Source organism: Lithobates pipiens, unplaced genomic scaffold (assembly GCF_037356315.1).
Source record: "Lithobates pipiens isolate NorthernLeopardFrog02 unplaced genomic scaffold, aLitPip1_a1.2 Scaffold_35, whole genome shotgun sequence".
Lineage (NCBI taxonomy): Eukaryota > Metazoa > Chordata > Amphibia > Anura > Ranidae > Lithobates > Lithobates pipiens.
In genome coordinates this window covers 8,607,341-8,633,974 of record NW_027507811.1, presented here as the reverse complement: position 1 = coordinate 8,633,974, position 26,634 = coordinate 8,607,341, and the positions used below count along the sequence as shown (strand labels likewise).

At 44.4% G+C, this 26,634-nt stretch overlaps 1 protein-coding gene across 1 annotated transcript in view; it reads right to left on the bottom strand.

Annotated features, from left to right (window-relative positions):
• The window catches only part of LOC143955474 (uncharacterized), an 88,195-nt gene that overhangs the window by 8,979 nt on the left and 52,582 nt on the right, over window positions 1-26,634 (bottom strand). Inside the window, exons 3-11 of the mRNA XM_077465515.1 lie at window positions 25,444-26,259; window positions 13,164-13,292; window positions 12,789-12,995; window positions 12,598-12,663; window positions 12,044-12,178; window positions 11,663-11,884; window positions 11,402-11,537; window positions 10,010-11,005; window positions 9,570-9,586 (exon numbers count right to left, since the gene is read on the bottom strand). Of these exons, the coding sequence (XP_077321641.1) occupies window positions 9,570-9,586; window positions 10,010-11,005; window positions 11,402-11,537; window positions 11,663-11,884; window positions 12,044-12,178; window positions 12,598-12,663; window positions 12,789-12,995; window positions 13,164-13,292; window positions 25,444-26,259 (2,724 nt within the window). The remainder of the gene's footprint in view (window positions 1-9,569; window positions 9,587-10,009; window positions 11,006-11,401; window positions 11,538-11,662; window positions 11,885-12,043; window positions 12,179-12,597; window positions 12,664-12,788; window positions 12,996-13,163; window positions 13,293-25,443; window positions 26,260-26,634) is intronic.

Below are 26,634 nucleotides of genomic sequence, written 5' to 3'. Positions count from 1 at the left end.
CCCCCCCCCCCCCTCGAGAAACGTCTCCACTCTCACCAATGATTATTATTAGAGTTAGAGATCAACAGAGATATTTTTGGTTGATTTTGCAGTGGTTCTTCCATTACTTATTACTATTATAATACAAGATTTATATAGCGCCTACAGTTTTACACTCCCGACCCAACCAGTTGCCTGTATTCCGGTGTTGTGTCGAATACATGTCCCCCGTCGCTTGCGCAGTACAGAAGACAAGGAGACGCCGAAGGTCTCTGAAGATGAACGGCGCCTGCTCACTGAGTCCAGGTTCAAGCCCCACCATCCAAGTGGACATAGAGCTAGAATGCTTCCGTATGTCCACTCTGATGGTGGTGCTTGAACCTGGATTTTCGGAGTCTCCTTGTCCTCCGTACTGCGCAAGTGCTGCATCTATCCGATGAGGGGACAGTTTTTGGCAGAACACCGACATACATCCCAACATTTTCAGTTGGGAATGAGGGACACCTACTTTCAAACGTATGTAGGCATAGGACACGCCCCCCCCCCCCGACACACCGCTTTAAAGGAGAATTACCCATAAAAAAATTAAAGGGGTTGTAAAAGGTTCATCTGAAGATGAACGGCGCCTGCTCACTGAGTCCAGGTTCAAGCCCTACCATCCAAGTGGACATAGAGCTAGAATGCTTCCGTATGTCCACTTGGATGGTGGTGCTTGAACCTGGATTTTCGGAGTCTCCTTGTCCTCCGTACTGCGCAAGTGCTGCATCTATCCGATGAGGGGACAGTTTTTGGCAGAACACCGACATACATCCCAACATTTTCAGTTGGGAATGAGGGACACCTACTTTCAAACGTATGTAGGCATAGGACACGCCCCCCCCCCCGACACACCGCTTTAAAGGAGAATTACCCATAAAAAAATTAAAGGGGTTGTAAAGGTTCATCTGAAGATGAACGGCGCCTGCTCACTGAGTCCAGGTTCAAGCCCTACCATCCAAGTGGACATAGAGCTAGAATGCTTCCATATGTCCACTTGGATGGTGGTGCTTGAACCTGGATTTTCGGAGTCTCCTTGTCCTCCGTACTGCGCAAGTGCTGCATCTATCCGATGAGGGGACAGTTTTTGGCAGAACACCGACATACATCCCAACATTTTCAGTTGGGAATGAGGGACACCTACTTTCAAACGTATGTAGGCATAGGACACGCCCCCCCCGACACACCGCTTTAAAGGAGAATTACCCATAAAAAAATTAAAGGGGTTGTAAAGGTAAATGTGTTTTCACCTTAATGCATTCTATGCATTAAGGCAGTGATGGTGAACCTTGGCACTCCAGATGTTTTGGAACTACATTTCCCATGATGCTCCACTACACTGCAGAGTGGCTGAGCATCATGGGAAATGTAGTTCCAAAACATCTGGAGTGCCAAGGTCCATCATCACTGCATTAAGGTGAAAAAACATCTGATAGTGCCGGCGCCCCGGCCCCCCCCCGTTTTACTTACCTCACCCCTCGAAAATCCTGCGCTCGCCCCCGCCGTCCTTCCTCGCCACTCAGCCTGGCCGCTGATTGGCTGGAGTGGATGGATGGAAAGCAGCGCAGCCATTGGCTCGCGCTGTTGTCAATCACATCCACTGACGCGGAGCCGCCGGGGGACGGGGCCGTGTGATACAGCGAGCGGCTATAGCCGCCGGCTGTATCACGGGAGCGCGCCCGCAGATGCTTCTCACCATGCGAGGGAGCTCGCATGAACGTGAGAAGTACCTGCGGGAGGAAGCAGAGACAGCCGCCGAGGGACCCCAGAAGAGCAGGTTCTGGGGCCACTCTGTGCAAAATGAGCTGCACAGTGGAGGTAAGTATAACATGTTTGTTATTTAAAAAAAATAAATAAAAAATAATTGAACTTTACAATCCCTTTAAATTAAAAATTAAATTAATTAAAACCACAAGGACTTTTGTTTTTACCGTTCATATTCCTTTATATTGGCTCTTAAATTTACAAACGCAGCAATTTAGAGATCGGATGAAAGGTTTAGCACTGGGAAACACTTTTGAAAGACACAAAAGTGCATATTAGATGCAACTATATAGATCAGACCAAAATGAGGGACAAATGAGGGATAAAGAGGGACAGGGGGACATTGCTCCAAATCAGGGACAGTCCCTCGAAATCAGGGACAGTCCCTCGAAATCAGGGACAGTTGGGAGCTGTGATTCAGGGTCCTATACACCAGCATCAGTGTTGCCTAGGGTTGCCACCTTTAATCCAGGACACATATGAATTATTCGGTTTCTGAGGCTAATTTAATGGAGATAAGGCACCAGATTATTTTAAATACCACCTTAATCAGCCACAGAACCTGTGTAATTAATATGTGTTCGGTTTTAAAGGGAGGTGGCAACCCTAGGAGAGGATTGCGGAGGGTATGATGGGGGCAGTATGTACAGGAGAGGAGTACGGAGGGTATGATGGGGCAGTATGTACAGGAGAGGAGTGCAAAGGGTATGACAGTGGGCAGTATGTACAGGAGAGGGGTAGGGAGGGTATGATGGGGGCAGTATGTACAGGACAGGAGTACAAAGGGTATGACAGTAGGCAGTATGTACAAGAGAGGAGTGCGGAGGGTATGATGGGGGCAGTATGTACAGGAGAGGAGTGCGGAGGGTATGATGGGAGCAGTATGAACAGGAGAGAAGTGCGGAGGGTATGATGGGGGCAGTACATACAGGATAGGAGTGTGAAGGGTATCATGGGGGCAGTATGTACAGGAGAGGAGTGCGGAGGGTATGATGGGGGCAGTATGTACAAGAGAGGAGTGCGGAGGGTATGATGGGGGCAGTATGTACAGGAGAGGAGTGCGGAGGGTATGATGGGGGCAGTATGAACAGGAGAGGAGTGCGGAGGGTATGATGGGGGCAGTACATACAGGATAGGAGTGTGAAGGGTATCATGGGGGCAGTATGTACAGGAGAGGAGTGCGGAGGGTATGATGGGGCAGTATGTACAGGAGAGGAGTGTGGAGGGTATGAGGATTGAGACTTGTTAGCCAGCTCAGTTGCCTGCGTCCAGAACCTGGTTAGTCCATGATGAGCCAGGAATACGGAGGAACCGGTTTGCCCACCCGCTCTGCATCTGGATACTGTAATGCCACGTACACACGATCACACATTCCGATAAGAAAATCCATGTTTTTTTTTTCCAATGGATGTTGGCTCAAACTTGTCTTGCATACAAACGGTCACACAAATGTTGTCGGAAACTCCGAACGTCAAGAACATGGTGGCGTACAATGAGCCGAGAAAAGTTCAATAGCCAGTGCGGCTCTTCTGCTTGATTCCGAGCATGCGTGGAATTTTGTGCGTCGGAATTGTGTACACACGAACGGAAGTTTCCGACAACAGATCTTGTTGTCGGAAAATTTGAGATCCAGATCTCAACCTTTGTTTGTCGGAAATTCCGATGGAAAATGTCCAATGGAGCCTACACACGGTCGGAATTTCCGACAACAAGCTCCCATCGAACATTTGTTATCGGAAATTCCAACCGTGTGTATGCGGCATAAGAAAAATTTATTGAATTTAAACCGTGATAGCGCATCAGATGCACTGTGGTGATTCCCACTAATGAATTCCCCTTGAAAATTGAATCTATAAGTCAACCTCAGCCACGTCAACCTATGCATGAAGGACATGATGCTATGCAACCCCGACCCGCCCTTGTTAAAGATTTTGGCAGTGGCCAGATTGTCAGTGAAAAAAATTACCGAACTTCCTGCCCCCCAAGGAACTGCCGCCGCCAACAAAATTGGGTAGAATTCAAACAAAGCCGAAGTCTGCACAAACTTAGGCATGCGGGGAAACCTCTCATGGTCAATGGCCGGCCAGCCATTCAGTACCGAAAACCCCACTGATGCAGCTGCATCTGAGAAAACCCTAGGTGACCCACTGGTTGGCTGCGAAATGAGCAACGAAATGGCATTCCAGTCACGCAGGACTGATCAGTGAGCTGTACGGTACCACTGAACCTGGCCACACTGTCAGACATCCTGCCAGCCCCCCCCCCAGCCGTGACGGCAGTGAGCTGTACGGTGCCACTGAACCTGGCCACACTGACAGACATGCAGCCAGCCCCCACCAGGAGCCTACCCCCCCGGGCCATGATGGCAGTGAGCTGAAAAGTGCCTCGAAACCCGGCAAAGACTGTTCAATCTGCTGCTGGCCCCCCTAATGGTACCTGACACCTGCCACGCGAGCGGTGACGCTAGGCCCCTCCGACTGGCCATCCCCCAGTCCAGCAGCCTGAGATGGGAGCAAGCAATGAGATGGCCCCCATGAGGATTTCCTCCACAATACCAACGACCAGAAGTGAGGTCAGACGGTCGCACAGGAAGTGAGGCTTTGTCGACCGTAACTCAGGAAACCAGGAGCACGAGATGGCGCTGGCCTGGCAGGGGAGGAGGGCTAAATAAATCCAGACTCCTCCCACAAATACAGGCTGACCTGCAGCCAGCCTTCCAACGTATACTGTCGAAACCTATAGATGGGGCATGCTGGTTCGTTGTCTGGTCTGTTGTTCCTGGCTATCTCCCACTTTATCATCAATGTTGCCATGCTTGTTCTCAGTGTCACCAGACCAGTGTAAACCAGCAATAGTGCTCCTGATCCCCACCACACCAGTCACAGTGTCAGCAGGCCAGTGTTATCCAACTACGGTGTTCCTTATCACCACCACACCACTCACAGTGTCTGCAGGCCAGTGTAAGCCAGCAACAGTGTCGCTGATTGTCCCCACACCAGTCCCAGTGTCACCAGACCCATGTAAGTCAGCAACAGTGCTCCCGCTTGTTCCCAGTGTCACCAGACCAGTGTAAGCCTGCAAAAGTTCTCCTGGTCACCACCACACCAATGCAGTATTGCCTGTACTGACCCTGGCCTGTTTATTGACCATGTTTTAGCCTGCTGCCTGGACTGATCCTTTGTCTGCTTGCTTTCCAAGTCTCTGCCCATCGTCTGAATGGACCCATCTGCACATCTGACTAAAGTTTCTACTGCAGACATCTTCACTCCTAGAACCACAGGAACTCTTTTGTTCTTCCTTGTCCTGTACAGTGAGCATGACTTTCCTGGGGGCACCCACTTACCAACAGGCTAGGCTTGCTTTGTTATAGGTATGGGGACTGCTATAGGTGATGATACACCAAGCTATATTCCCTGACCACTGTTACAAAGATGACTGTTAACAGTACATTTGTTTTGATACAATTGGCTGATTTGTGGGATACACAAGAAACAATATCCGGTACATAATCAATCCAAACATTAAAAAAGTCTCACAAATGTGATATCACTATTCTTGGGAGGAGTATTTTATTATTCATTAAATATTTTCATTTTTATTGCACATTTTTCAATACCTTTCTGCAAAAAAATTTAGTTTTTTAAAGACTCACAATGCTTCTTAGAAAGCCTGAAGGTGCTCCTTGGATTTTGGGCTCCTCTATGTATCTAGGCTGTGTAAAAATCTCACATATGTGATATCTCCATACTCGGGAAACATAGCAGAATGTGTTTTGGAGTGTAATTCTAAGTATGCCTATGGCGTGTGTTAGAAATATCTTATTAATTTACAACTTTGTGTAACAATGCAATTTTTTTTCCCCTGCATTTTCCAAAAACTTGTGGCAAAAAAAAAAAAAAAAATCATCAACATTTTCAAAACACTCACTCTGACTTTGAGAAAATACCTTGGGGTGTCTGCTTTCCAAAATGTGTAATTTTGTGGGTGTTTCTCCTGTCCTGGAACTTCAGGGACTCAAGAAATATGACAGGTAGTTAGGAAATGAAATGCGTAATTTATGCTCCTTGAATGCCCAAAGGTGTTCCTTTGATTTTGGGCTCCTCTATGTATCTAGGCCAGGGATCCTCAAACTATGGCTCTCCAGCTGTTGCGAAACTACACATCCCATGAGGCATTGTAAAACTCTGACATTCACAGACATGACTAGGCATGATGGGAATTGTAGTTCCTGAACAACTGGAGGGCCATAGTTTGAAGACCCATGATCTAGGCTGTGTAAAAATCTCACATATGTGATATCGCCATACTCGGGGGTCATAGCAAAATGTGTTTTGGAGTGTAATTCTAAGTATGCCTATGGCGTGCAGTAGAAATATCTTATTAATTGACAACTTTGTGTAACAATACTTTTTTTTTTTACCCCTTCATTTTCCAAAAACTTGTGGCAAAAAAAAAATCATCAACATTTTCAAAAAACTCACTCTGACTTTCAGAAAATACCTTGGGGTGTCTGCTTTCCAAAATGTGTCATTTTGTGGGTGTTTCTCCTGTCCTGGAACTTCAGGGACTCAAGAAATATGACAGGTAGTCAGCAAATTAGATGCGTAATGTATGCTCCTTGAATGCCCAAAGGTGCTCCTTTGATTTTGGGCCTCTCTATGCATCTAGGCTGTGAAAAAAGTCTCACACATGTGGTATCACCAAACTCAGGCGGCGTAGCAGAATGTGTTTTGTCGTGTCATTATAATTATGCCTATGCTGTGTGCGATAAATAACTTTGTGAAAAAAAAAAAAATGTTTTTTTATTGATTTCTTTGTATTCAAAAAAAACTTTGGCCAAAAATTACAATAAAAAAAAAAACTCCCTATTCCTCCTACTAAATACCTTGCACTGTCTACTTTTCGAAAAGGGGTCATTTTGGGGGATATTTGTACTTTCTTGGCATTTTAGGGCCTTAAGATATTAGATAGGCAGTCAGTACATCGGGATTGATACATTTTTAAATTATATATATATATATATATATATATATATATATATATATATATATATATATATATATACCATAGTTTGTGGACTACAGTGCATCCTGAAGGTATACACTTTTTCCACAATTTTGTTATGTTACAGGCTTTTTTCTCAAGGTCTTGGCCCTTGTACACAGGGTCAGACATTCCGACGGAAATTGTCCGATCGGACCGTGTTGTCGGATAATCCGACCGGGTGTGGGCTCCATCGGACTGTTTCCATCGCAATATCCGACGGACCAAGTTTTCCAGCTTGGCTATAAAACTTTCCGACAACATGCTCCGATCGGACCTTGTCCGATCATGTGTAGAGAATTCCGATCGGACAAAGTGCCATGCATTGCTCAGATCAAATTCCTAGACCAAAGCTATTGGCTACTAGCCTGAAACGTAGTCCCGTCGTAACGAAATAACGTCATCACGTTCTGAACGATCGGATTTTCCGACAACTTTGTTCGACCGTGTGTATGCAACCATTTCGGACAAAATCCGACAGATTTGGTTGTCGGAATGTCCGACCGTGTGTACAAGGGCTTAAGGTCTTTCTCGGTTTCAATGGGACCACGTTCAATGGAGAATTGTGGGCCATTCCCTCAGATACCCTTGGGAAATTTTTCAAAATTTTGTTTAAACGTTGGCTGGGAATTATTTGGCCTTCCCTTACATCACCTTTCCTTTCTTTACTATTTTCTTTTATTTCCCCGTCTCCGATTTCTTCCTGGTCTGTTGTCCTCATCTTTCATTTTCTCTTTCTTCGCTTGTGTTTTTTTTGAGTATTTCCTACTTTCTGGAGCACCCCAGAAATTATATTATGCATACTTACTTTTTTGGTCTTTTTCCAAACTTCTATTGTACTTTTAATTCCATATACCATAAGGGATAATACGTATGTAACGTGCCCCCCTGGGTCTACTGGGAGCAAAGAGGTACCTCCAGATACAGGGAGCGAGCTTACAAGGGCTTAAGAGTCCTTCAGTTGCCGTTTTGCAAACTCCAGCCGGGCTGTCATGTGCCTTTTTACTAAGAAGTGGCTTCCGTCTGGCCACTCTACCATACAGGCCAGATTAGTGGAGTGCTGCAGAGATGGTTGTTCTTCTGGAAAGTTCTCCTCTCGCCACAGAGAAACGCTGGAGCTCTGTCAGAGGGACCATTGGGTTCTTGGTCACCCTCCCTGAATAATGTCCTTCTCCCCTTGATCGCTCAGTTTTGGCCGGGGTGGCCCGCTCTAGGAAGAGTCCCGGTGGTTCCAAACTTCTCCCATTTCCGGAGGCTACTGTGTTCATTGGGATCTTCAATGCTGCAGACATTTTTTCTGTACCCTTCCCCAGATCTGTACCTCAATACAATCCTGTCTCGGAGGTTTTCAGATAATTTTTTTGGACTTCATGGGTTTGTGCTCCGACATGCATTGTAAACTGTGGGACCTTATATAGACAGGTGTGTCCCTTTCCAAATAATGTCAATTATCTGAATTTACCACAGGTGGACTCCAATCAAATTGTAGAAACATCTCAAGGATGATCAATGGAAACAGGAGGCACCTGAGCTCAATATTGAGTGTTATGGCAAAGGCTGTGATACTTCTGTACATGGGATTTTTTTTTCATTATTAACCCTTTCCCGCCGAGCGTACGCAGATATGCGTACTCGGCTTCCGGGGGTTATACCGGGATGATGCCCGCACCTGCAGGCATCATCCCGGTACAGTTTTTTGCAGCAGGCGATTGGCTATCCAGGCATAACAACCGATGCGGCTAAAAGTTACGCCGGAGGAGCGGGAGGGGACGTCCCCCCCCTCCCGCCGCTGTTACCGGTGCTCCTGCTCGGGAGCACCGATTCGCAATCCGACGCCTCCGGCTGCTGCGGAGGAACTGGAACGAAGCCGTAATCGGCTTCGTTCCAGTCTCCTCATCGTAAACACGGAAGCGACGTCATGACGTCACTTCCCGTTTACTCGGCTGCCAATGGCGCCGGTTTAAAAAAAATATCCGGTATTCAGAATCGCCGTTTTTGGCGATCTGAATACATTGAAGTGTAAAGGAGGGGTGGGGGGTCTTTTAGACCCCCGATCCCTCCATAAAGAGGACCTGTCACCACCTATTACTGTCACAAGGGATGTTTACATTCCTTGTGACAGCAATAAAAGTGATCAATTTTATATCATTTTAAAATAAATAAAAAAAATAAAAAAATTTTTTTTTTAAAGCGCCCGCCGTCCCCGCGAGCTCGCAAAGCAAAGAAAACGCATACGGAAGTCGCGCCCGCGTATGTAAACGGTGTTCAAATCACACATGTGAGGTATCGCCGCGATTGTCAGAGCGAGAGCAATAATTCTAGCACTAGACCTCGTCTGTAACGCTAACCTGGTAACCGTAAAAAAATTTTTAAAGCGTCGCCTATTGAGATTTTTAGGTACCGTACTTTGTCGTCAATCTACAAGTGCGTGCAATTATAAAGTGTGACATGTTTGGTATCTATTTACTCGGCGTAACATTATCTTTCACATTACGCAAAAAAATTGGGCTAATTTTACTGTTTTTTTTTTTTTTTCATGAAAGTGTCCCTTTTCCCAAAAAGTTGCGTTTAAAACACCGCTGCGCAAATACCGTGTGACATAAAATATTGCAACAATCGCCGTTTTATTCTCTAGAGTCTCTGCTAAAAAAAAATATATATATATATATATATATATATATATATATAATGTTTGGAGGTTCCAAGTAATTTTCTAGCAAAAAATATGGATTTTAACTTGTAAACACCAAATTCCAAAAATAGGCTTAGTCATGAAAGGGTTAATAAATTTGCAAAGATTTCAAACAAACTTCTTTCACGTTGTCATTATGGGGTATTGTTTGTAGAATGTTGGAATAAGGCTGCAACATAACAAAATGTGGAAAAAGTGAAGCGCTGTGAATACTTTCCGGATGCACTGTATATAGTTTTCCTACAGACTAAGTAATAAACACTGATTAGGTTTTTTTTTTTTAACCAAAGAAATGTAACAGAATACATTTTGGCCAAAATTTACGAAGAAACATTATTAATTTATTTGCAAAGTCAAGGTGAGCTTCTTCGCAGTGTGGGATCTCAGATGTACGGCAACATATGACTCATATAGTAGACATTTCCCGCACTTCGGACACCTCGAAGGTTGCGTGCTTTCTCTGATGTTTGGTAAGCCAAGCCTTGCGTGAAAAACATTTCCCGCACTCAGAGCAGGAATACGGATTCTCCCCCATGTGAGATCTCTGATGTGTGGCAAATTCTGACATTCGTTTATAACATTTCCCGCACTCGGAGCAGGTAAACTGCTTTTCCCGTGTGTGCCATTTCTGATGTTTAACAAGACCGAACTTCCTTGAAAAACATTTCCCACACTCGAGGCAGGAATACGGATTGTCTCCTGTGTGAGACCTCCGATGGGTGTTAAATGGGGTCTTATGTGAAAAACATTTGCCGCATTCGGGGCAGGAATACGGCTTCTCCCCTGTATGGGATCTTTGATGTATAACAAGTTCTGAATTCCGTGTATAACATTTCCCGCAGTCGGGGCAGGAATACAGCTTCTCACCCGTGTGCACTCTCTGATGTCGGGCAAGATGTATCCTCTGTGAAAAACTGTTCCCGCACTCAGAACAGGAATACGGCTTCTCGCCCGTGTGCACTCTCTGATGTTTGGAAAGACAGGACTTCCCTGAAAAACATTTCCCGCACTCTTGGCAGGAATACGGCTTCTCACCCGTGTGAGATCTTTGATGTGTGACAAGGTATGCTTTTCGTGGGAAACATTTCCCACACTCAGGACAGGAATACGGCTTCTCCCCCGTGTGCAATCTGTAATGTATGACGAGTGTTGATTTTTGAAGAAAGCATTTCCCGCACTCAGAACAGAAATGAAGCTTCTCCGCTGTGTGATATTTCTGATGTTCAGTAAGACGTAATTCAGAGCTGAAACTTTTCCCACATTCAGGACAGGAAAATTTCTTCTCATCCTGAATCCCGGCCCCATCCCCCACAGTACAAGATTGCTCAGAGTCAGAGGGACTCCATGGTCTATCCACACTGTGAAGTCCTCCATCCATAGTGGAGATCATTGTCTTTTCTCCTCCACAATCTCCTGTGATGTCCTCATCTTCCATTCTACAACCTGGAGATAAAGTGTGACGATCCTTTGAGGGTTTCTCCATGGCGTGTCCTGGAAAAATATAAAAACATCATCAATAGATATGAGAGGGTTAGTTCACTTCCATCAAGATCCCATCTGGATCAGGTAGATATGAGTGAGGAGATGTTCTCTGTGGAGGTCCCAACCAGCCGGGACTCTTCCCCCCTCTTCAGTCCTTTGGTCCTCATCCCAGATCACTTCTACATTTACACAGCCTTGTCAGAAGAGCAGGAACCAATGGGGGCTGGGAGGTCCATGCTCTTCACACAACCACAAGCCTAGGCACTGGGTCATGTGATCTCTGATAGACAAGAGGGTCAAAGTTCAGACTTGTAGACCCTTTACCATAGGCCTAGGCTTCTGATGATATGGTACTCAATGTGCAGGAACATAGCAGAGATAAGAGAAGAATATATGACGGGTCACCTGTGCTGATCTCTGTAGGAGTGTCCTCCTCTATGAATGTCCTCGTCATTCCAGCCTCCTCCGTATATTGCTGATCATCCCTCACATACGTCTCTTCTACTTCACCCTCAACTTTTATGATATTCAGGGATAACATCTGTAAAACAAAAGTATTTATGATGTGAGATCACATAGAAAATATCATCTTGTAGAGTCCAAACATCATCTCCACATGTCAGAGTGTTCAATCACTTTATGTTCCCGACCCTCAACTCCACCTACCTGATGATGGTGGGGGATGGGGTGATCTTCCTGTGTGGAATCCCGGGAATACAGAGGACGGGGACGTCTCTCTGGTGGCTTTCTGTTATTAGGTGGCTCCATCCAAACATCTGTGTAGAGATCTTTGTGTTCTTCAGAAAGCTCCTTCATCACTCCATACTCCTCATCCTCCTCTTTAAACTCTTCTTTAACATCAATATTATAATCCCCAAGGATTTCACTCTAAATATATAATAAAACATTCATTGTAACAGACATACTTTTGTATAAATAATAGCTACCATTATTAGTTACTTATCTACCTGACACACACAATGATACAGTCACCATCCAGACACATCCCTTGTCTGTTACTGGATAATGTCCCAGAATCCTCCTCACCTCTCCTGTCAGCAGCTCCATCATCTTCTTGGTGACTTCTAGAATCTTCTCCATGTTGTGTCTCTCGGGTTTTAGGGAGTCACATGGAGGCACTGTGATGGTCATATGATCACCGGACTTCACAAGAGGAAATCTCTGTATTGGGGAACCAATAGGAACATCATGTTAGAATCCCAGAATCCTCCTCACCTCTCCGGTCAGGTCTGTGTTTTATTAATAGAGATAAGAGTGATGTCATGTGACCTCCCAGAATCCTCCTCACCTCTCCGGTCAGGTCTGTGTTTTATTAATAGAGATAAGAGTGATGTCATGTGACCTCCCAGAATCCTCCTCACCTCTCCGGTCAGGTCTGTGTTTTATTAATAGAGATAAGAGTGATGTCATGTGACCTCCCAGAATCCTCCTCACCTCTCTGGTCAGGTCTGTGTTTTATTAATAGAGATAAGAGTGATGTCATGTGACCTCCCAGAATCCTCCTCACCTCTCTGGTCAGGTCTGTGTTTTATTAATAGAGATAAGAGTGATGTCATGTAACCTCCCAGAATCCTCCTCACCTCTCCGGTCAGCAGGTAGATGATCTCCAGGGTGAGGTTTAATATCCTTTCGGTTATGTGGCTTATCTGTAACATAGAAGTATTTATGATGTGAGATCACATAGAAAATATCATCTTGTAGAGTCCACACATCATCTCCACATGTCAGAGTGTTCAATCACTTTATGTTCCCGACCCTCAACTCCACCTACCTGATGATGGTGGGGGATGGTGTGACCTTCCTGTGTGGAATCCCGGGAATACAGAGGACGGGGACATCTCTCTGGGGGGTTCCTGGTATTAGGTGGCTCCATCATAATGTCCTTGTAGAGATCCTTGTGTTCCTTTATCACTCCATACTCCTCATCCTCCACTTTATACTCTTCCTTAACAATATTATGATCCCTGAGGTTTCCACTCTAAATATAGAATACAAAATTCATCATAACCAACTTAATGGTGTATAAATCATAACGATAAATAATTGTTCATCATCTACCTGACACACACAATGATACAGTCACCATCCAGACACATCCCTTGTCTGTTACTGGATAATGTCCCAGAATTCCCAGAATCCTCCTCACCTCTCCTGTCAGCAGCTCCATCATCTTCTTGGTGACTTCTAGAATCTTCTCCATGTTGTGTCTCTCAGGGTTTAGGGAGTCACATGGAGGCACTGTGATGGTCATATGATCACCGGACTTCACAAGAGGAAATCTCTGTATTGGGGAACCAATAGGAACATCATGTTAGAATCCCAGAATCCTCCTCACCTCTCAGGTCAGGTCTGTGTTTTATTAATAGAGATAAGAGTGATGTCATGTGACCTCCCAGAATCCTCCTCACCTCTCCGGTCAGCAGGTAGATTATCTCCAGGGTGAGGTTTAGTATCCTCTCAGTCATGTGACTCCGGTCCTCCTCCATCCTCGTTGGTCATGTGATCTCTGTTGTCCAATAAACAGATAATTATTGGATTGTAGTGGTTAGCGGACAGCTTGGGTTCAGCTCAGGATCTGACAATTAGCACAAGGAGTCCATTAGCTTTAAAAAAAAAGCCCTTATTCATCATCCAAGCCCAACAAGGTAGAAGGGCCCGTTGTATATAATAAAGATCAAAATATTCAGAATAAACGTAATATGTCAACTGATTCTTCACGGGGATAATATGAGGGTCTCTATCATGGAAGAACGGTTCCCCCGTGGGATTACACACAGAGGGACATTCAGTTTAGTGTTTGCTCTGTTTTCGGAGTCCGGGAGCCTGTTATTATTTGACCAGAAAGTAAATTTTCTATGCAAAGTCTGTTTTATTTACTTTTGCTTCGTTTTTGATATGCCGGCAAAGAGCTGAAAACGGTTACCTTTATGTCTAATTAACCCCCCCCCCCCCCCAATAATAACAGTCGTATAATCCAGTACTAAAGACTGATGAGGTGAGAAGGTGATTGGTGGGAAAGACGACACATCTCCAATATGAAAACAATGCTCTGGCTTCGTAAGTGGGGGAAATGTTCTGCCCCTGAAGGGGTTATTCTAGGTCTCCACACTATATATGTGTGTATCATCATCTGCTGGAGATAAAAGACATCACAGTGACTATGGAGGAAGAGGACGGACATGACGGGGGGGATTACTGGGTGTAAATAGAAAATAAGATCTTATTACCTCCTCTGCGGCCACTTCCAACAATGTCTCCTCTACACTTCCTCCCGACTCACCTCTCACTCGGAACTTCCTGTATGTACCTGACATCACTTCCTGTTTTCCATAGAGACTTCCTGTCCAGGGAGCAGTTGTGAGACCACCACCTTGTGGAGCTCAGAGGAACTGCAGCTCAGAGAAACGCCTCGTAGTGCGAACTTGTACTGTGTGTGTATGTACTGTATATCCTTATAGATGGGGGTCATCTCCACTCCCACCAGGGGTGGGTAATCAATATAATAAACATACATTAACATATTGTCTGCAGTACTCTAATTCTTAATCCACACTGCATGAAAAAGCAATATATAAAGTGTCCATCGATTCGGAAATACGATTACAATTAGGGGTGAGTTGGGTTTGTTGCTGTCATTCAGCGAGCGGCTTTGTCAGATTACTTCATTGGGTTTATTATTGTAGGAAGCATCATGACTGATGATGGATGTACATCATGGGACTTTTTTTTTTTTTATATTAAACGGCTTGTTTGGGTTTTTATTTACGCTTCTCATTTTTCGGGTATTGAGTAGCGGTACTATTTACCCCTTATTAACTTTGCTCATATGGGAGGGCAGTATCTAAGTGTCACCGTTAAAGGGGACTTCCATATTTTGAGAAAAGTCCCCTGCTAGCAAACCCCTCACAAACACCGGGCCAGGGTTGTGGGGAAGAGGCCCTTGTCCTCATCAACAAGGGGACAAGGTGCTTTTCCAGTGTAGTAATATGCCCAAACCATTGTGACTGATATGCTTTGATATGCTCTGCAATATATCAGTATACAAGATAGCTTAAATCTGCAACTATAAAAGAATGCTTAGAAAGATGCTTGTATAGGCACCGTACTATATATAAATATATATATATATATATATATACCTGTTCTGTAGGCCATGGGACAGGATGCATGACTTATGACTCATAACCAGATGGCCTGTTGACTCTTGTAACCTCATGATAAACGTATTTTAGGGGTCATTGACTTGTATAACCATATTTTTTTTTTTTTACCAATACATAATTTACTAACCACTCACCCCTCCCCTCTTTCTATTGGTATGTTGAACCATAAATAAGCTGTAAACGCACCTAACAAAGGCAGACATTTTACGAATGCAGCAGAAAAAACGATCAAAAACAGCGCATCAAAGAGACTAGTAGATTGATGTGAAAAAGACTTTAAAATGTCATTTATTAAATGTAAAAAATGAACACAGACATCTGATCCCTGCAGGATCTAAAACACATAAAAAACACCAATCATAAAACGGACAGATGTTTGATAATGAAAAGCTCCTCGGATCTCTCAGTTGTAACTTTGGGAAGGTGGAAACCAAAGACCAATGTGCACAGCTATCGAATGCCTAATGAATGCAATCAGTCATCTGAAAGAACCCAGAGCGTGTATGAAAAGTCAGTGTAAACGAATGGAACAATGTTCCTAGGGACACTCACTTCATAGGTGTTCAATGGGCTGCAGAGCTGATGAGTCAAGTCTGATGAACGAGGGGGAGGTGTTTACTTCAGCTCCATCTGAAGCGTTCGGCTTGGAGGCAGAGGTGTAATGCTGCACGCTGGGTGGTAAGGGTCAAGCTTAGTCACAAGATGGTATCAGCTGTACACATAGGCAGCTTAGAGAGCGTTGCACTGCTTGCAACGCCGCTTGTCCGAGCGGCTGTGGATCACATGGGAGGCTTGTCACGTGGAAGGCTGTGAAGGGGAAGGTTGCTATGCCGACTCTCCTGCTTACATGTTTCGCGCGCCTGCGCTTTGTCAAAGCTGGAGCGGCATACGGCAACCAGAAAGATAAAGGCATCGGGTTGTGTGTAGGGGCGGGAACTATCAGAGTCTCTCAGGTTAACCCCTAATGTGTCACTAAGCCTCCTACAGTTAAAACCTTATTAGACAGGGGTCTGTGTCAGTGAAAGAACTGTTAGAAAACAGATCATTGGACAGATCCCCGTGAATATAACTGTGATGGATGCATCTAAAAGGAAATGTGAATTAGAACATATGGTAGGCATGTGATTTATAGTAAAAAAATATTTAAATAAGAATGTTGTCAAAAAGGTATATTCTTAAAGGATATACAGAAGGGAGAAGAATGATATGGATAGAAGGACACTATAAGTTAAAAAAACAAAACAAAGGGAGGGGGGGAAGGGGGGGAAAATTGCGGAGACCAAGGGCAAAAAAAACAATTATTTGAAAGATATATTTTAGATATGTTATTAAGTCCTTTCCTATAGGATAGTTGGAATAAATATATTAACTACTCTTCGTTCATAAAAATAGTATTATGAAAGAAAAAATGAAAAATAAAAAATAATAAAAAAAAATAATAAAAAATAAAAATAAAAAATAATTTTTTTTTTAAAATATAAAATATAATGTATAAAAAAATTTAAAAAATATAAAAAATGAAAAATATAAAATAATACAGATAAACATAAAAATAAAATAGAGATAAAAAAAAAAGTTCCAAAAAATAATGGCAAAAATAAATAAATAAATAAATAAAAATATCATTAATAAAAATTAAAATTAAAAGAAAAAGAAAAATGAAATAAAAAAACTGAAAAGATATTTTCTATAAAAAATGTGGGGTGGCAGACATGAACGATGAGTGGCGATTATATCTGAATAACCTATATCAAGAGGTTATGCTAAGGATGTCAATGTCTTCATTGAGGCCATCAGGCGAGAGAGACCCCATAAGATATATTCAGAAGGTCTCCCTGCGACAAAGGTGGGATAATCTTTCGTTGGCCGTTAGGGTACCCTTGGGGATAGCCTCAATTGCAAGGACCTACATTTCTTTAAAGTTTTTATCATGACAATGGCGAAAATGGCGCGGCACGCTGTGTTGAATGCAGCCCTCTTTAATCAGGCGGCGATGTTCGTCCACCCTGACACGTAGGGCCTGCATAGTGCGGCCTACATAAAGGAGGCCACAGGGACAACGTAAAACATATATTACGTATTCAGTAGAACACGTGATGAATTGTTTAATCTCAAAGGTTTTTCCTTTGGGTGTAGTGATAGTGGATTGGCCGTTAGGGATAGACTGACAAGTATAACAACGTCTTTTACGACATTTAAAAATCCCACATCTATTATCAAAGTACATCCTAATATCAGGGAATATATTATTATCCTTTCTATTGGATTTTGTAAGTTTATTGGGAGCAATAATATTTTTGATTGTACGAGAGCGTCTAAAAGTGATTTGGGGTCTGACCGGGAGGAGTGGTGCTAAAATCGGATCCAGCTTTAGGATATCGTAATGTTTAAGAATTATTTTAGACATATATTTATATTGTGTGTTAAAAGTAGAAATAAACCTAATTGTGGTATAGTCATTAGTGGAATTTTTGGAACGTTTTTTCATAGGTGAATGCTTGGTTGCGTGTTCCATAAAGGCCTGTGTAACTAAATCATCTGGGTATTCTTTTTCTAAGAATTTTTTTGCCATCTGCTGGCCTTGTTGTGTATAGTCCTCAGTTGAGGTACAGTTTCTGCGTAACCTTTGGAACTGACCGCTAGGAATATTTTTCTTCCAAGCAGGGTGATGGCAACTCTTATAATGAAGGTAAGAGTTGCCTGCCATGGGTTTAATATGGTTGCTAGTGGTGACACTATGCTCATTATGAGAAAGTACAAGATCCAAAAAGACCAGATGGTTTTGGTCAATGACCGATGTGAAGGATAGACCCATGGAATTGTTGTTACAATAAGTGACGAAGGAGGAAAAAGTCTCAACTCCGCCACTCCATATGAGCAAAATGTCATCTATATAACGACCATAAAATACGATAAACTCAGCAAAAGGATTATTTCTCCAGATTTTTTGTTCCTCCCAAAAGCCCATGGTGAGGTTCGCGTATACCGGGGCAAAACTGGCTCCCATGGCTGTACCTTGGCGCTGGAGGAAAAATTGGTCTAAAAAGGTGAAGTAGTTATGTTTCAAGCAGAACTCTATGCTCAATAATAAAAATTCAGACTGTTTGGAGTTCATGCTTTCATCAATGCTCAAAAAGTGTTGTATTGCATTCAGTCCCACTTCGTGGGGTATGAAAGTAGAAAGCGAGTTGACGTCTAAAGAGGCCCACATGTATTTGTCAGACCATCTGTAGTTTTCCATAACCTCAATCACCTGACTGGAGTCCTTAATATAGGAAGGAAGTTGCACCACCAATGGCTGTAAGATGTGATCTATATAGGCCGAAAGGCCGCTAGTGAAACTATTAGTACTGGCCACTATTGGTCTACCCGGAGGATTAGTAAAGGACTTGTGAACCTTGGGGAGATGATAAAAGTAAGGGGTGCTGCAGACTTTGGGGAGGAGAAATCATTTTTCTTGGGGATTTAACACCCCATCTTTATGGGCTTTGTCTACCAATGTAATTAAATCACGCTGGTAAATTGGAAGGGGGTCGGTTTGAAGTTTTTGATATGTAGTCGTATCAGATAACAGGCAACGAATGCACAACCTGCTTCTTGTTTCATGGTGTCTCCAGATATCTGAGGGCCCTGTTGGTGTACCTACAAGAAGGGTGGTCATCCACAATACCTATATTTCCTTTCAGACAGATCCCCCCCCCCCACGAAAGGTACCCTCCATGTTGAGGGCATGAGGCCTGGTATGGTTTAGGTTCCATTCACACTTCTGCGACTTTGTACCTCAAAGTCACATGACAAGTCACAACTCCATGTTTTCCAATGAGTACCATCCATATCGATGCGACTTAAAGTCACAGCTACTTTAAAGTAGTTCATGCACTAATTTGGTCCAACTTTCATGCGACTTGAGGGCCATAGGCTTGCTCGGATCAAGCTTTTTTTCCTCCCTGATGTTCCCCCTAAAATCCATACCAAGGCTGGATTTTGGGAGGGCACCTCACATCGTTTTTGGGTGTAGGGGGGTCTAGGATAAAGGACTGGTGTAGATCAGGGATCTCCAAAGTACGGCCCTCCAGCTGTTACAGAACTACACATCCCATGAGGCATTGTAAAACTCTGACATTCACAGACATGACCAGGCATGATGGGAATTGTAGTTCCTGAACAACTGGAGGGCCGTAGTTTGGTAACCCCTGGTGTAGATGAATGGAATTCCCGGCTCTTTGATTACAAACAGAACAAAACTACCAGGAACTGCCATTTTCAAAGGCATTAGTCAGCGTGGTCATGTGGTCGCGCTGACCAATGAGCACTTGCGATTGTGAGCCTTATAATGAATACTCACTCTGAGTCTGTGTATTACGGTGTTCAGACCACCACTGGCAGCAATGGACATCACTGCCCCTATATGCAATGGGGACTGGAGGGGTAGCCAGGATATTGGGAGTCAGTTCACCTTTAGTGTGTATATCTATCTAGAGGGGATTTATTACACCATGGTTGGAAACTCCAGCTAATGTACACTATTATACCAAAAGTATTGGGACACCTGCCCTTACACGCACATGAACTTTAATGGCATCTCAGTCTTAGTCCGTAGGGTTCAATATTGGGTTGGCCCCAGCCCTTTGCAGCTATAACAGCTTCACCTCTTCTGGGAAGGCCGTCCACAAGGTTTAGGAGTGTGTCTATGAGAATGTTTGACCGTTCTTCCAGAAGCACACTGGTGCGGTCAGGCACTGATGGTGGACGAAAAGGCCTGGCTTGCAGTCTCCACTCTAATTCACTCCAAAGGTGTTCTATTGGGTTGAGGTCAGGACTCTGTTCAGTCCTCCACCCCAAACTCGCTCATCCATGTCTCTGTGAACCTTGCTTTGTACACTGGTGGGCAGTCATGTTGGAACAGGAAGGGGCCGTCCCCAAACTGTTCCCACAAACTTGGGAGCATGAAATTATACAAAATGTATGATGGCACCTTTATGCCCTGTACACACGATCGCACATTCAGACAACAAAATCCATGTTTTTTTTTCTCGGAAATGTACAACGAGCCAAGAAAATTGAAGTTCAATAGCCAGTGCGGCTTTTCTGCTTGATTCCGAGCGTTCGTAGAATTTTGTGCATCGGAATTGTCTGCACACGAACGGATTTTGTTGTCGGAAAAATTTGAAATGCAGATCTCAAATTTTGTTTGTCGGAAATTCCGTCTGAAAATGTCCGATGGAGCCTACACACGGTTGGAATTTTCCGACACCAAGCTCCCATAGAACATTTGTTGTTGGAAATTCTGACCGTGTGTACGTGGCATAAGAGTTCTCTTCCCTGGAACTATGGAACCAAGACCAACCCCTGAAAAACAACCCCACACCATAATCCCCCCTCCACCAAATGGTTTGGGCCAGTGCACAAAGCAAGGTCCATAAAGACATACTGTAGATGAGCGAGTTTGGGGTGGAGGAACTTGACTGGCCTGATTGGAGACTGCGAGGCAGGCCTTCTCGTGCAACATCAGTGCCTGACCTTACAAATGCTCTTCTGGAAGAATGGTCAAACATTCCCATAGACACCCTCCTAAACCTTGTGGATGGCCTTTCCAGAAGAGTTGAAGCTGTTATAGCTGCAAAGGGTGGGCCAACTCAATATTGAACCCTACGGACTAAGACTGGGATGCCATTAAAGTTCAAGTAAAGGCAAGCGTCCCAATACTTTTGGTAATATAGCGCAGCCCTCAAAAATTCCACTCGCCTGCTTGCATTTGGCAAGTGGATATAAAGGAAGGGCTAGTGGAGCAGGCAGAAGCAACCAGGATCCTGCTAAGGGAGGAGAAGAGGCGCCCGGTGGATGCTGAGGGGATAACCCCCAACTGTCCCGGCTTGCTGGCAATCTCTGCTCTCCCCCTCTCCTCAATGCAGACACAGATGGAACAATTTTCAGGCCAGCTCCGCTCTCCGCTCCTGGCCTATCAGCGGTTCCACTGGTAAGGAATCCTGCAGCCCCTTTATGTTTTTATTTGTTGTGCGAGCGCCAGGCACCCAGAAAATACGCCCCACATTTGCTGGTGGGTGTCCCCGCGCCGCAACCGCCCGCATTGTTTTTGTTCCAGTCCGAGGCGCCTTCTTTCTCCGCCTGTCAGGACTGTAGTATAGAGCCGGGTGAAGTGCTGATAAACTCCTCCTCGGCTCTGTACTATAGTCCTGACAATCAGAGATGTCTGCTGAAGAAAAAAGAAAAGCACAGAAATACCAAACAGCACGGTGCCGGCTGCATTCTTTATTTCCAAGAGGTGACCGAGCTGCTGGGGGGTATTATTGAGAGAGCTGGGGTGGCATTAGCTAATTAGTGAGAGAGCTGGGGGGGCATTGGTGAGAGAGCTGGGGGGTATTTGTGAGAGGTAAGAGAGTTGGGGGGGGGGGCATTTGCAATCATAGCATACCCCTGTATGATCTGGATAAAATATGATCATTTATGAGGGCATTTAGGGGCGGGATTATGGGTGGGGCAACTGGTGGCGAGTAACTCTTAAGGCCTGGCGAGTAGGTCAGTGTCAGGGCTGGCTCAGCCCTTCCTTCTCAGAGCAGGCCGCTCAGCTGTCAGTTAATTGCCAGCTCCAATCCTTTCCACAGTGACTTACCAGGTGATTATATCTTGCTCGTCAGTCCTGCTGGTTACTTAACCACTTGCAGGCCGGACCAATTTGCTGGTCAAAGACCAGACCACTTTTTGCGATTCGGCTCTGCGTCGCTTTAACTGACAATTGCGTGGTCATGTGACGTGGCTCCCAAACAAAATTGACGTCCTTTTTTTCCCACAAATAGAGCTTTCTTTTGGTGGTATTTGATCACCTCTGCGGTTTTTATTTTTTGCGCTATAACCAAAAATAGAGCGACAATTTTGAAAAAAAAACGCATTATTTTTTACTTTTTGTTATAATAAATATCCCCCAAAAATCTATAAAAAAACATTTTTTTCCCTCAGTTTAGGCCGATACGTATTCTTCTACATATTTTTGGTAAAAAAAAAATCGCAATAAGCGATTATTGATTGGTTTGCGCAAAAGTTATAGCGTTTTATAGTTTTATAGCATTTTTATTAAAAAAATGTTATTATTTTTTTTTTTACTAGTAATGGCGGCGATCAGCGATTTTTTTATTGTGACTGCGACATTGTGGGGGACCCATCGGACGTTTTTGACACATTTTTGGGACCATTGTCATTTATACAGTAATCACTGCTATATGCATTGATTCCTGTGTAAATGACACTGGCAGTGAAAGGGTTAACCAGGGGGTGGCAGTGTAGGGGTTAAGTGTTCCTAGGGGTGTGTTACTAACTGTGGGGGGGTTGGGCTTTCATTTAGTGAACACTGATCTCTGCTCCAATCACATGGAGCAGAGATCAGCGTCACTAGTTGCTAGGCAGAATGGAGAAATGTTGTTTACACGGCATTTCTTCATTTGGCCGCTCCGTGAGACGATCGCGGGGATGCCCGCGGCGATCGAGTCCGCGGGTCCCGCGACCGGACTCACGGGGGTCCCGACCAGCGTGGGAGCGCGCCTCCGGCGCTCCCGATGGCAGGGCGGCATTGAATATTGGACGTACCTGTACGCCAATATGCCTGCCCGTGCCATTCTGTCGACGTACATCGTCGTGTGCTGGTCGGGAAGTGGTTAAAGTGGTTGTAAACCCTTACAAACCGCTTTGACCTACAGGTAAGCCTTGATTAAGGCTTACCTGTAGGTCCAAGAAATATCTCCTAAACCTACACGGTTTAGGAGATATTTACAAAAAGACAGTCACAGCTGTCTACGGCGCATGAGCCGTAGACAGCATCGCGCAGGCACACCATCGCCGTTAGCGGCATGCCGCTGCTAACGGCGATATGCCGTTAGTGGCGGCTCCCGTGTGCATGTGCGGGAGTGACATCATCGCTGCTCCGGCGCTGAGTGGCCGGAGCAGCAATACCAGGAAGAAGATGGACGCTCCGGACTACAGGGGACAGAGGTGACATCGCTGGCTCCTGTGTCAGGTAAGTGACACATAATGGGCTACTATGCGATGCATAGTAGACCATTATGCTTTACCTTTGCAGGGAGACAAAGAGGAAGTAAACCCATCAGGGTTTACTTCCTCTTTAAGCTGTTCAGTTCAGATCCTCTCTGCCTTCGCCTGGTCAACATATCAGAGACTCCCTCCTGTGTACCTGCTAAAGATTTTCTTGGCTGACCTCCCTTCTGGTTCCTGATCCTGCTTGCTGTTCCACTAAGCTAATTCTCCAATTTCATGATTTTTCTTGTCTTGAAGTACGCTGATCTCTGGCTCCCTGACGTCCTGGCTCATCTGACTATCCGTTCCGGTTGCGGAACTCTGGCTATGTTTTGGCTACATTTGCTGTTTACCTTTTACTATTATTAGAATTATTATTAAACAAGTGCGATTTTTACTGCACTTCTGTCTCCGTCTGTTTCATGGTTTCTGACACTCAGGGCTTGAAATTTCGAGCCCTGATGTAGTGTATATATTTACTTGGCGTAAATTCATCTTTCACATTATACAAAAAAAAAAAAAAAAAAAAAAAAAAGGGGTAATTGTGTTTTTTTTTTTTTTTTTTTAAATGCATTAAAGTGTATTTTGTCCCCCCCAAAAAATGCACTTTAACCACTACAATACAGGGCACTTTCGCCCCCTTCCTTCCCAGCCCAATTTTCAGCTTTCATCGCTCTCGCGCTTTCAGTGACAATTGCGCGGTCGTGCTACACTGTACCCAAATGAAATTTTTATCATTTTGTTCACACAAATAGAGATTTATTTTGGTGGTATTTATTCACGACTCCGTTTTTTATTTTTTGCGATATAAGCGCAAAAAAGCGGAAATTTGGAAAAAAAACAATATTTTCTTTTTTCTATTTTAAAAGAAATCCAATAAAATCAAATTTTGTCATAAATTTAAGCCAAAATGTATTCTGCTACATGTTTTTGGTAAAAAAAAATTCCGTTAAGTGTATAATAATTGGTTTGTGTGATCACGGACATATGTACGCAAATGATCATGTACATATGTGTGCAGGTGATCACGTACATATGTGTGCAGATAATCATTGGGACATGTGATTTTAGTGGGACATATGTGGGGGACATGTTTTTATTATTAGGGACATGTGTTTTTATTTTTTGGGGACATGTATGTTTTGGGGACATGTGTGTTATGGGGACATATGTGGGGACTGTGTTTACACTGTGTGGTGTGTTGTGTGTTTACACTAGACTGAAGATCAGTGAGTAAAAAGCTGTAAAAAACAGCTCATACTCACTGATCATCAGCCGGCTGCAGCGATCTGCTCTCCTCTCCTCAGCGATGACTTCTGTGTGAGGAGAGGAGGAGCCGATTGCCTAGCAACCGGCTGTTTGTTTACATCACATGACGGCCGTGATTGGACACGGCCGTCATGTGATCAGGAGGGCCAATCACAGAGCCCTCCTGCCGATCTGAGATGCGCCGTGTCCCGGTGACACGGGCGCATCGGGATCGCGCCGCTGCGCGGGCACGTGCGTGCGCGATCCCGCTCCTCCTGATGGACGTTCCTGAACGTCCTATCAGGAGTAGACGGCTCCCACCCGGCCGTATATGTGCATTGGCCGGGTGGGAAGTGGTTAAAGGACGCTGCGCAGATACACATAAAAATTGCAACAATCACCATTTTATTCCCTAGGGTCGCTGCTAAAAAAAAAAATAATATAATGTTTGGGGGTTATAAGTAATTTTCTAGCAAAAAAATACTGATTTAAAGTTGTAAACATAAAATGCCAGAAGAAGCCTGGTCTTCAAGCGGTTAAAAAAAACTAAACAAATGCCGATAAAGGACAGTTCCCCGCCAGCTTTGTTCTGTTTGTAAACAAAGCGGCAGGGTGACATCATTGACCAAATATGACCATGACCCTATGTTACTGTATGAAAGACGCCTGGTTCAGGTTTGTTTTCAGACATCAGCTATAGGTTCGGGCCGGGGAACCGGCCAAATGTGGTCAATTTTTTTGGTCCATTCGCAGAAGCGAGTCAAACATTCTGGATTCAAGTCAAACCTTCTCTCTCCTAGCAGAGGAGGTCAGACAGAACTTTGAAGTCTTCAGTGATCTCTGATTTCCTTATAAAGAGTTTCTTCCATGATAAAGATCAGAGGAGCGCTCAGCCACGTGTTTTCTGAGGCCTATATCAAGGTGAGCTTCTTCCCAGTGTGAGACCTCTGATGTACATCAATATATGATTCATATAGAAGACATTTCCCTGACTCGAAAAACCTGATGGGTTGTATGGCCTCTCTGATGTCTGTTAAGATTGGACTTCTGTGAAAAACATTTCCCGCACTCGGAGCAGCTATACGGATTCTCCCCCGTGTGAGATCTCTGATGTATAACAAGGTCCGCTTTCCGTCGATAACATTTCTCGCACTCAGGGCAGGAATACGGCTTCTCAACCGTGTGGCAACTCTTATGTCTGGTAAGCTGGGACTTCTGTGAAAAACATCTCTCGCACTCAGAGCAGGAATACGGCTTCTCGCCCGTGTGCACTCTCCGATGTCGGGAAAGACAGGACTTCCCTGAAAAACATTTCCCGCACTCAGGGCAGGTATACGGCTTCTCGCCCGTGTGAAATCGTTCATGTAAAAGAAGGTCTGATTTTCGTGGAAAACATTTCCCGCACTCAGAGCAGAAATACGGCTTCTCCCCCGTGTGAAGTCTGTAATGAATGACGAGAGCAGATTTTTGAAGAAAACATTTCCCACATTCAGAGCAGAAAAGGAGCTTCTCCCCCGTGTGATATTTCTGATGTTCAGCGAGACGTAGTTCAGAGCTAAAACTTCCCCCACATTTAGAACAGGGAAATGTCTCCTCCTGTCTAATCCCGGCCCCGTCCCTCACAGTACGAGGTTGCTCAGAGTCGGAGGGATTCCATGGTCTATCCACACTGTGAAGTCCACCATCCATAGTGGAGATCATTGTCTTTTCTCCTCCACAATCTCCTGTGATGTCCTCATCTTCCATTCTACAACCTGGAGATAAAGTGAGACGATCCTTTGAGGGTTTCTCCATGGCGTGTCCTGGAAAAATATAAAAACATCATCAATAGATATGAGAGGGTTAGTTCACTTCCATCAAGATCCCATCTGGATCAGGTAGATATGAGTGAGGAGATGTTCTCTGTGGAGGTCCCAACCAGCCGGGACTTTTCCCCCCTCTTCAGTCCTTTGGTCCTCCTCCCAGATCACTTCTACATTTACACAGCCTTGTCAGAAGAGCAGGAACCAATGGGGGCTGGGAGGTCCATGCTCTTTACACAACCACAAGCCTAGGCACTGGGTCATGTGACCTCTGGTAGACAAGAGGGTCAAAGTTCAGACTTGTAGACCATTTACCATAGAACGAGTGACCATAGGCCTAGGCTTCTGGTGATATACAGCA